At 44.9% G+C, this 10,727-nt stretch overlaps 1 protein-coding gene across 2 annotated transcripts in view; it reads left to right on the top strand.

Annotated features, from left to right (window-relative positions):
• The first annotated feature begins 3,738 nt into the window (after nt 1-3,738).
• The window catches only part of PSAP (prosaposin), a 33,768-nt gene continuing 26,779 nt past the window's right edge, over nt 3,739-10,727 (top strand). For both annotated transcript variants that reach the window (XM_047072898.1, XM_047072897.1), the window contains exon 1: nt 3,739-3,844. In XM_047072898.1, coding sequence (XP_046928854.1) covers nt 3,805-3,844 — 40 coding nt within the window. In that variant the 5' untranslated portion in view covers nt 3,739-3,804. The remainder of the gene's footprint in view (nt 3,845-10,727) is intronic.

Raw genomic sequence — 10,727 nt, 5'->3', positions numbered from 1 at the left:
AGTTGTTAAATATTTGCATTAGATGTGTCTCTTCAAGAACAGTACCGAGGGGCACCTGGATGGCTCAGTCAGTTGAGCGTCCAACTTCAGCTCAGGTTATGATCTCACAGTTTGTGAGTTCGAGCCCTGCGTCAGGCTCTGTGCTGACAGCTCGGAGCCTGGAGCCTGCTTCGCATTCTTGTCTCCCTCTCTCTCTGCCCCTCCCCTGCTCACACGCTGTCTCTCTCTCTCTCTCTCAAAAATAAATAAAGATTAAAAAAAAAAAAAAGAACAGTACCAAGAATTCACAAAAAAGGCACTTGTTCTTTTATCACATTGGCCGGAATAAAGTCCCATGGTTGCAAGGGAGGCTGGGAAATGTAGTCTTTATGCTGGGTGGTCATGTACCCAGCCAGAAATGGCGGGGGCGGCGGGAGGGGGAGCCTTGGTTACTCAGAATCAAGGGAAAAGAGGTGAAAGATACTAGGAGATCACAGCAGCCTTGGACACATGGGAGGGCTGTGCCAGCCTAGCCGGGACTGTTAATTCTCCAGCAGATGTCTCAGGTGAGGATATAAGAGGAGAAATCAGAGGGTGGGAATTGGTGGTTGGGTGACTGAAGGGTGATGGGGAGAGGGGTCCTCGGTAGAGGCTGATACTTGAGTGGCCGCCTGAGGGGCGCAGAGGAGGCTGAAAGGCAAATGCAGGCAGGGAGACTAAAGGCTGGAGGTCTTGATGAGGAAGTTGCCAGAGGGAGAGGAGTCTGAACTTTGTTGTTTGAGACACAGCGATGGCGGGACAGGAGGCTTCCAGCATGAGGTTCCGTGGTGGCTGTCTGGGGGGCCACGCTGGGGAGCTGGGCCTTCACGGTGGCTGCTTCTGTTACATCAGCTGTCTTGGCCAAGGACCCTTCCAGGTGTAGAAAGAGTAACAGACGGCAGCCCTCTGGGGCCAAAAGTGGAATCCAAGTGGATCTGACAGGCAGGTCAAGAGATCTCAGACACTAGACGTGGGGCCTCCTGACGATCTGGGCCCTGGAACTGGAAAACCATCAGGATCGCTGCTGGGATTTCCAGCATGGCTCACATTTCTGAGGAAAGACATCTCTTCAGTTTCCTGAGAACTTGAGCTCCCAGGAGGGAGGAAATGAACGGGGTTTTCTTTTCTTTTTCAAGTTCTCCCATAATTTTTTCTTTAAAAAGTGTGAAGTAACACACGGACATTGTAATGAGTGAAATAGTGCAAAGATGAGCTAATCCCAGTCAGCAGGCTCTCTCCCCACCTCCGATACTCTGTTCCTCTCCTCACCCAAAATCCCCCCACTTCTAAGGGGGACAGGGCAAGAGGGCTTCACTTACCCGGTCAGTGCATGCCTGGAGCGGGGGATCCTTGAACCTCCCTTGACAGCTCTGAGTTCCCCTCTGGGAAGTCATGGCAGGCCTTGAAGTGGACAATGGGGCTTGGGCCTTGCTCTGGAATTTTCTGGAAACTACATTCCTCCTGGGCCTGTTGTGTACCAGTGCTTGCTGCTTTTACCTCGTTTCTTTTCTTTTCTTTTCTTTTTTAGTGTTTATTTTTGAGAGAGAGAGAGAGAGAGAGAGCAAGCGAGCAGGGGAGGGGCAGAGAGAGAGAGGGAGACAGAGGATCTGAAATGGGCTCTGTGCTAACAGCAGCAAGCCCAATGCAGGACTTGAACTCACAAACTGCGAGATCATAACCTGAGCCGAAGTCGGACGCTTAACCGACTGAGCCATGCAGGTGCCCCGCTACCTCATGTTTCAAAGGCGATTTGAGTATCAGTGTTTCGTCCAGGCCACTTTCCTTAGTTAGTCATGATTGTTCAGCATTTGAGATCTTTTCAGTATCCACTGTCATAAAGGGTCCTTCTGTGACCACTTTGGATAAAATATTTCCTAGTTCTAGACTATTTCCCTGGGGGGTATATTGGTAGGAATGATATTATAGGGTCAAAGGGTCCAAATAATTTCATGGCTCTTCATCATCTATGCACAGATGCCTAAGAAAGTGTTTTAAGAGATTTAAGCATTTATTGACTTGGTGAAAAATTATAATAATCTGCTTACTGTTTTTATATTCTTCATTAAAATTCTGTCCTTACAGGCAGGGAGGTGGACACAGGATCATATTATTGTGTTCCAGGTATGCAAATGAGGGCAGCAAAAGTGCATCTTAAAAACATTGATATATCCCTCTAGTTACGAGAAAGGGGGGGTATTAAAAAAGAGTCGTAGTTGGTTCACTCTGTCATTAAGCGGCTTTGAGAGCTCAGTAACTCCACCAAAGTGAGAGCACATGATCAGAAGGTCTCTAAGCTTCCTTTTGGCATAGAGTCTTGTAATCTCTGCATGGCACACAGGGTTGCTTGGCTGGAGCTGGGGGACAGGGCTGTGTCCTAGAGCCCTACCTCCATTGCATTTATCTGGCGACTGGGGTGATCGGCCTTGTGCTTGTGCCCGGACCTAAGAAGGCAGCAGATGAGGCAGCCATGCAGCCATTTGACCACTGAGGCCAACCAGTGAGGCACCCGATTTAGATCAAATCTTGTCCCAACTTTACTCAGCCCTCTTATGTCACCTTCTGTGGTGCACACTTCCCAGTTAGCTCCCCAGTGGGAAGTAAGAACTGCAGTGTGGGGGTGGGGGTGGGGGCGAACCAAAAGCTCTGAGACTTGTCTGTGGCCTGTTCCTAAGAGAGTACAGATTGTCAGAGGCAGATGGAACCTTGGGTTTGCTCCCCTGTGGTCAGGTGTGACCTTGGATAAATGTCTTTCCCTCGCCTGGTCTCAATTTCCCCTTTACTACAATGAGGGAATGGGACTAAATGACCTTTCAGCATCGGTCCTAATAGGCTGAGATTTCCCTCCTTTCCTTCCCTTGGGCTAGTAGGCACTCCGTTGGGAGAGGGCGGGGCTGGATCATCTCCCTGCTCAGAATTAGACTGGTAGCCACACGTAGAGGGCAAGTGGTTTTGCCTTTCTTATTTTCAAGAATAAGATGAATATGGAGGGTTGCACAGCGTGGGGCTCTGGCTGATGTACAGCCAGGCTCTCAAATTCAGGCTTCGCTTCTTGTTCCCTTCTTCAATGGCTGAGGCACTTCTCCCCCATCTTCCCCTCCACCCTGGCCAACTCCAGGACAAACAATGGTAGGACCTCGGGAGGGACTGTATTTAACACTGAAGACCAGTCTGTGGGTCATGAAGAGAAGAGATTGTGGATATGACATGTTACGAGGGAAAATCGAGGTCCAGAATGAAGCCGCACACCGGCCCCAGCCAGGTAAATTATATATAAACATCATTTAAGAGACAATGTGGTGGGGTGCCGAGTTTGCATAATGACCTTGAAAGCTTAGATAAAGTCATTAACCTTTTTGAGTTTGGATTCTCACCAGAAAAATTGAATAGAAATTTATTTCTACGTAATTTCTATAATAATGGAAAGCGGTACCTCACTGAAAAAATGTGAGGCTTAAAACATACACATAAAGTCTCTAATATTGACTTATTCAAGTACTAGTTTTCTTCTCGAACGACCTCTCCTTTCCCTTCCACCACATGTTTTTCCCCCTCCCGTCCCATCCCCCCTCTCGTCCCATCCCCCCTCTCGTCCTCCTTCCACCTGACCCCCTCCAGTTGCGCAGGCGCCCTGCGCGTCGCTGAGTCAGGCTGCGGGGAGAGCTCAGGCAGGCCTGGCCGGGGCGGAGCTTGCGCCTGCGCAGTGCGCAGCTTTGGGGCGGGGCAGGTTTATAGCCGCTGAGGATCAGCTGACGCTCCGCATTGCAGACTGCGGAGTCGGGCGTCGTCATGTACTCTCTCTTCCTCCTGGCCAGCTGCCTGGGCGCGGGTAAGCCCTGAGACCACCTTCAACCCCGCCAGTCTGGGGAAGGGGTTCCCCGCAGAACGCTGTCCACCCGTTCTGGAGCGGACCTTCTCGGGCCTCGGCCCTCCTCTATTGGGGTTGACGAGGGGCGCTCACTGCGCAGGCGCTTGCGCAGCGCAGATAGCTGCGGGGCGGCGGAGGGGCTTTGGGAGGCGGCTGGCAGACCGGTCTCCTAGAAGCCCCCGGGCCCGCCACTAAGGGCCGGGGCGAGTGGGCTAGGCGGGCAGGACGGGAGAAGTAGTATCTCCCTCGGGGTTCGAGTTGGTGTCGCCGCGGCCTCCCCCTAGCTCCGGGAGTGGGCCTGGAGGGTGACCCCTCTTGCACCTGTGCTATGCTTGGGCTGGGTGCACGTGATCGAGATGGCCTGGAGCCTCATCCATTGGGACACACTTAGGTCCTTGGCCTCAAGCTGCCCCAGTTTTAAAGAATGTTGAGGTTGCAGGAAGCACATAAGTATGTCATCTATGTAGATGTTTATCTTTACATAGATATTTTATTCTTGATCCTACGTCTTGAATCAGATGATAAGGGGTTTTGTGCGGATGATTTTGCAATGAAATTCACATTTCACCTCCTTTAAAATGTCTGGCACAGCCGCTGGCCCTTTTTCGCAGTGGCCTTTATTTTGGGGGAAAATAGAAGTACGTGAGAAGCTGTGCACAGGAATATTCTTACACTTGTTTGTTGCCCTTAAATAGTACTGATGGTTATTAAAATCATTGCAGGCTATTAAGGCAATGCTTGGGGACCAGCCGCATGGCCTTCTGGAATTAGAAGGAGCCCTTCCGCCCTCCCCATGTTACTGTGACCTTTATTCCTCCAAACTCGTGCTCATTTAAATCCTAGTAAAGGGAAATGAGAGGCTGAGTACTTATCAGACTTTTATAGTTTGATAGTTGTGGAGCCAGATTTTAGTTTATATACGGAGAGGATCCCAAATCTGGGTTTTTTCAGGTAATACAGCTGAAAGGAAAGGAAATACACTGGAAGGTAATAAACCCGACCTTTAGGGCCAACCTCAATTTCTGTTCTAGTTAACTGTAATCAGGAGCTTTCTTCCATTCTATCATGCAACTGTTAAGATTTCGATAAACTAATAAAATGGATGACAGAGTTGATGGAAAACCAAAGAAATAAGATACTTACAGATGAAATAAATTGAAGATGTTTTTCTTCTGGTAGCTTTCAGCACCTCCCAGGAATGTGTCTTAACCTTAAACCACGCTCTTAAACTTGTTTTACTTGTAGGTTGTGAAAGGTGATCTGCTTATAAAGAAAGATACTTGATTTTGTAGTCACTGAAGGAAATGTATTTCTCTCTGGGGTTGATCCTATTTGCTATTCCATCATCTGTGTAATAAACTAATACTAGTCTCTAAATTTTCTGCACTGATTGAGAACAATTTTTTGTTCAGTATCACAGTTCCTATTGGCAGTGAGTCACTCTTCACAAGACCTTTGTGAGTTCTGAATCATTCAAATCACTAGAAAGGGACTTGTTTCTTTTGAAGTGTAAAAGCCTCCTTTGGTATACTTGGGAGTATGGTTAACCAGAATATTTAGTTAACCAAGAGACCCTCTTCCCTGAACACTTGAGTAAATGGGACCATGTTACAATTCTAGGCCTTATTCTAACCTTGCTGCCCGGCCTTTAGGATTATCCCAAGGTTATGAGTTTCTAATGATACTGAGTTTGTTAATGAAGGTGTGTGGTGACTACAGCCATCCTCTGCTGAGAGGTGCTTCGAACTTGCCATTCCAGCATGGCACTACGTAGTGCAGTGGCATCCCGTACTTTTAATGATGACCTGGTGATGGAGACCCTTGCTTTTGAGATTTTCGGACTCATCCAGTGGTCCTTCCTTTTTCCCCACCTGATAAAGAAAGTAAAGTAATGGTGTACCGAGAGAATTGGAGAGCATCTAATCTAACCTCTTGGTAAGGAATGAGGACACTGATGCGCCCCCAGAGCTGACTCTTCCAAATCATAGGCCGTGTACTGGAGAGGTCAGGATCAGAACCCAGGACTCCTGACAGTGCTTGCTCTTTCTGTAGCCTCTCATCAATACTTACCTTTTACAAACTTACTGGGTTGTAATTTGCATACCAGAAACATGCACATTGTGAGGTGTAGAACTTGATTGGTTACCACAGAGCGAACATAACCACCTTAAGCAGCCCTCAAGGTCAAGGGATAGAGAGCATCAGATCCCCTGTACCTCACCCATTCACTGCCTTGTCTCACTTGCTCCAAAGGAAACCACTCTGTTAGCTTCCAGCACCATAGATGTAAAAAATAACTGTTTTTGAACTTTTTGCAAATGGAGCCATGGTAAGGCATACTGTTGGGTGACTCCTGTGGTGGACAAAGACAGGGCCAGTGTTAATGAGGTGATGTGTGTAAAGCACGTGGCATGGTGCCTGGGGTGTGGTATGTGCTCAGTGAAACCTAGGTGCCCTGTTACTGTCACTTGGGTGGTGGCTAACCATGTGAATGGTGTTTGCCCAACACTGAGGAAGGTAGGCTCTCGGGGGATGTTAGAAGGTATTTATAGGGGCGCCTGGGTGGCGCAGTCGGTTAAGCGTCCGACTTCAGCCAGGTCACGATCCCGCGGTCTGTGAGTTCGAGCCCCGCGTCAGGCTCTGGGCTGATGGCTCAGAGCCTGGAGCCTGTTTCCGATTCTGTGTCTCCCTCTCTCTCTGCCCCTCCCCCGTTCGTGCTCTGTCTCTCTCTGTCCCAAAAATAAATAAACGTTGAAAAGAAAAAAAAAAAAATTTACATATACGTGTGTGTGTATATATATATGTATATGTATATGTGTGTGTATGTATATGTATAAAATGCATATATATGTATGTATGTATATGTATATATAAAAATGCGTATATACACATATATGTATATATGTATTATATATGTATATATGTGTATAAAATGCATATATATGTATATGTGTATTATATATGTATTTATATGTATTTTATGTATATATATGTGTATATATATATATATAAATCCATTCGGAAGCTCATATTTATGATGATTCAAGACATGAGTTTGTGGTGTAGCCTGCTGAATATCAACACAACTTCAGTTCTCACCTGACAGGAATTTTGGATAAATCTGATTTCTCAATTTTCAATCAATAATCAGTTTTATTCTGAAAATATTAATGTTATTCATGAAAGGTTTATTTGTATTAACCAGTCAAGGATTTGTTAACTGCTTTACTTGCATTTGACAAGCCACATCCAGTATATTCTACAAGTTGGATTGAGTGATTGTATTTGACAAGCCACATCCGATATATTCTACAAGTTGGATTGGGTGGTCTGGATTTTTCTAGATCAGGGGAGGGGAACTTGTTCCTCCATTTTCTTGGTTTGTGAAACTGGAATGGCCAGACTGGGGCTTGACTAGACGGGGAGGAGGGAGGGCGGACAGGGGGCTGCTGCCTGGGGAAAGCACCTGATAGAGGCGTGGGAAGCTCTCTAAGCCAAGACCGTGTCACTTGGGCAAGTGTGTGCCAAGCTTTTGGAAACGGTTTTCTAGCATGGGCATTCCAGATAGCTGGAAGCCTTGCTCTCTGGCTCTTATTTGGTTCTGCCATGAGAAAGGAAGGTCTAGATTCTCTTTAAATCAACAGAAAATACGAATTATGTTACCCTGCCTTTTTTTTTTTTTCTAAATAATTTTAAAATAATGGTGAAAAAGACAGTGATTGGGATGAAGAATTTGGCTGTTGCAGAATTACTAGTTTGCTTTGCTTTTTGTTTTGTTCCATGAAATTCCAGAAAATAACCAGAATTATGTCTTTGGGTAATAGTTTGTGTACTGCTAAATAATCTGTAAATTCCATGTTTTCTTTTGGAATTTGTAATTATAATGGGACTGAGATGATACCATGGAAAATAATTTTATCACATCACTGACAGCTGTACGACCTTGGTCAAGTTTCTTACACAGTGGTGCTTCCTCATCTGCAAGATAGGGTTACTGGTCATTCTGATCTAATAAGGTTGCCGTGACGCTTTAGGACTTCACTCTGGAAGGATGTAGATAGTACATACTGTAAGGTTGGCTGCTATACCACGAATAAAAACCATATCATGTTTGTCAGTGTTCTTGTACCTGCACAGGCAACTCTCCTCTGCCCTTGATTTTGTGATATCCCCTGGCTTCTTTCATTTCAGAGAATGTTTTAAATTTAATAAAACAATTAAATTGACTTATAAATATGTGTGCTGTATGTAATTACTGGGTCAGGAAAACAAACGAGGGTATAGGCAGTCAGCAGTTAAGAGGGGGTGGAAGTTTATATGCTAGTTAGCTAGACTTGGTGTGTAGTAGATCAGCCTTTATCAGCAGTCTAGCAGATCAGGGCCTGGTTTTGGTAATCCGAGTATTCATGATCTAGGCCCGTTGTTACTAACCATCATACCTGTTTTAAGTTCTCTCCTCTGGTTTCCCTGTCCATACGTGGGGGTGAACAGTTTAGATGATAGCTGCGCATAGTGAATAAGTCCAGCAGTGAAAAAATGAAGGGTAAAAAGTCCGTTTCCGTCCCACCAGTGTCCCCCAGACCTTTCCCAGAGACAGCTTGGTACTAGCTCCTTTAGGAGCCTTCCAGAGCAGCATATAATTGTGTGGGGTTCCCCCTTCTCGTTTTTTTTTTTTTTTTAACACAAATGTAAAAAAATGTTTTTATTTTATTTTTTTATAACACAAGTATGTAATAAACACATTACACTGGCTTGGTCTTTTTCACGTGTGGAACATTGTAGACATCCAGAAAAGTGGGAGAATAATTAGAATGAACACCAATGTGTGCAATACTTGGTTAAGAAACAGGGCCTAACAAATCCCTCCTCCCTTTGTAAATCACCTTCTTGGGCTTGGTGTTTATCGTTCCCCTGTAGGTCTTTATCCTCTCATACATGTAAGTATGACTGGTATGTATTGGGTATTTTAAACATTGTACAAATACTGCATATATTCTTGGGTTATTTATTTTTTGGCTAGTGAGCTTCATTCATGTTGATAATGTGTGGTTCTTTCATTTTCACTACAGTATAGTATTTCATTTACGTCATGCATGCTCTGTTGCTAGACATTTAGATTATTTCTAGTTTTTTCTCTTAAACTGCTTCTATAAGTGTTCTTGTGCACATGAACAGGCATTTTTCTAGAGGATACACCTAGGAGCAGAATTTCTGAGTTGTGGACTGTACATATTTTACTTTAGGAATTGCCGAACTCCTCTCACATATTTTAGCAATTTATATTCCCATGGTATAAGCAATTTTACTTGCATCAATAACATTTGATATTGTCGGACTTTAAACTTTGCCAGTTTTATAAAAGAGTGATTAGGTTTGCATTTTCATGCTAGTATGGATAGACCTGTCTTTTAAATTTCAGAATAATTTGAGATTTATGGAAAAATTAAAAAGATAGTGTGATGAGTTCCTATCTACTCTTCACCCAGCTTCCCCTATTGTTAACATCTTACGTATCCACTATACATTTGTCACAAGTAAGGAGTGAACATTGGGACAGGGTCATTAACTACACTGCAAACTTCATGTAGCCGTTAGTAATGTTCCCACTAATCTCAGAATCAAATCCAGGGTACCACACTGCAGTTAGTTGTCATGTCTTAATCTCTTCCTTCCTCCCAGCTGTTTAAAAAATAGTTACAGAGGGTTTCATTGTATGTATGTGCCAATTTATTTTTTTATTTTTGTTTTAGAGAGCGAGAGAGAACATGCGAGTGGGGCAGAGGGGCAGAAAGAGGGAGAATCCCAAGCAGGCTTCACACACAGCAGGGTGCCCAATGCAGTTGGGATCATGACCTAGAGCGGAAATCGGGAGGTGGATGCTCAACTGACTGAGCTACTTAGGCGCCCCTATATGAGTCAATTTAGTTAACCTCGTTGATGAACATCTTTGTTTCTGAAAAAGTGAGATGAATCCTAATAACATTTCCAAATTTTAAAATTGAATCTTGGCCATATTTGGGCAGATGCTGCTTTTGAAAAGAAATTATTTGCATTAATGGAAATCTCATAAATAAGATTGAAGGAGATACTCTAGAAAATTCTTCTGGCTAGTCTTTGTGATGTCACTTATTACGGTAAAAAAAAAAAATTCTTCAGCAGTGGTAATGGGGTGCTCTCCTGCAAGTGTAGGCGTTGGTACCAGAGGGTCCTGGGGCTTCCTGTCTCTCATGGGTTAAAACTTAATTTGTCTTGCAGGCTTGCACGTCACCCTGTCTTTGGCCACCTTTCAGGGCTCTTCTCCCTCTTCTGTCAGGTCAAGGCTGCTCTCCAGCCTCTGGTGCCTTACCGTTGCTTAGAACCTTTGCATTTTGGGTTCCACCTGTCTGGAACATTTTCGTCCCGAGACAATCCATGTGGATTCCTCCCTCCACTTAGTTGTCTGCTCATTTGTTGGCTCGTCAGAATTCCTCACTGCGCTGTCTGCATGGCCATGCTGTCCTGCTCTAGTCTTGTTCTTCTTTTGACTTGGCTTCATTTTTCTTCATAGCATTCCCCAGCACCGGGCATTCTATGGTATGTATATCTGTCGTCTTGATCCCTTGCCGTGTCTGCAGCATGTTTGAGTGTGCTCAGCCCATAGTAGGTGCTTAGCGCTGCTAAGTGGCGGTGTGGGGTGCGGCTGAGTAGACTTGAGCTCAGGAGGCGCTGGTAGGTTAATGGTGTCAAGTCTTTATCACGATTAAAAAAAGTCTTTTATTTACTGAAAGTAGTTTAGAATTGGTGTCTAGGGGTTGACAGATCAGTGACTTTGAGCTCAAGTGAAATGTTGACCATTATGATAGTT

This window comes from Lynx rufus, unplaced genomic scaffold, assembly GCF_022079265.1.
Source record: "Lynx rufus isolate CCGP_SWC_20201006 ecotype Redwood Valley unplaced genomic scaffold, mLynRuf1.p SCAF_11, whole genome shotgun sequence".
In the NCBI taxonomy this organism is placed as follows: Eukaryota; Metazoa; Chordata; class Mammalia; order Carnivora; family Felidae; genus Lynx; species Lynx rufus.
Note: the sequence above shows the minus strand (reverse complement) of the source record. Positions and strands in the feature narration are given on the sequence as shown.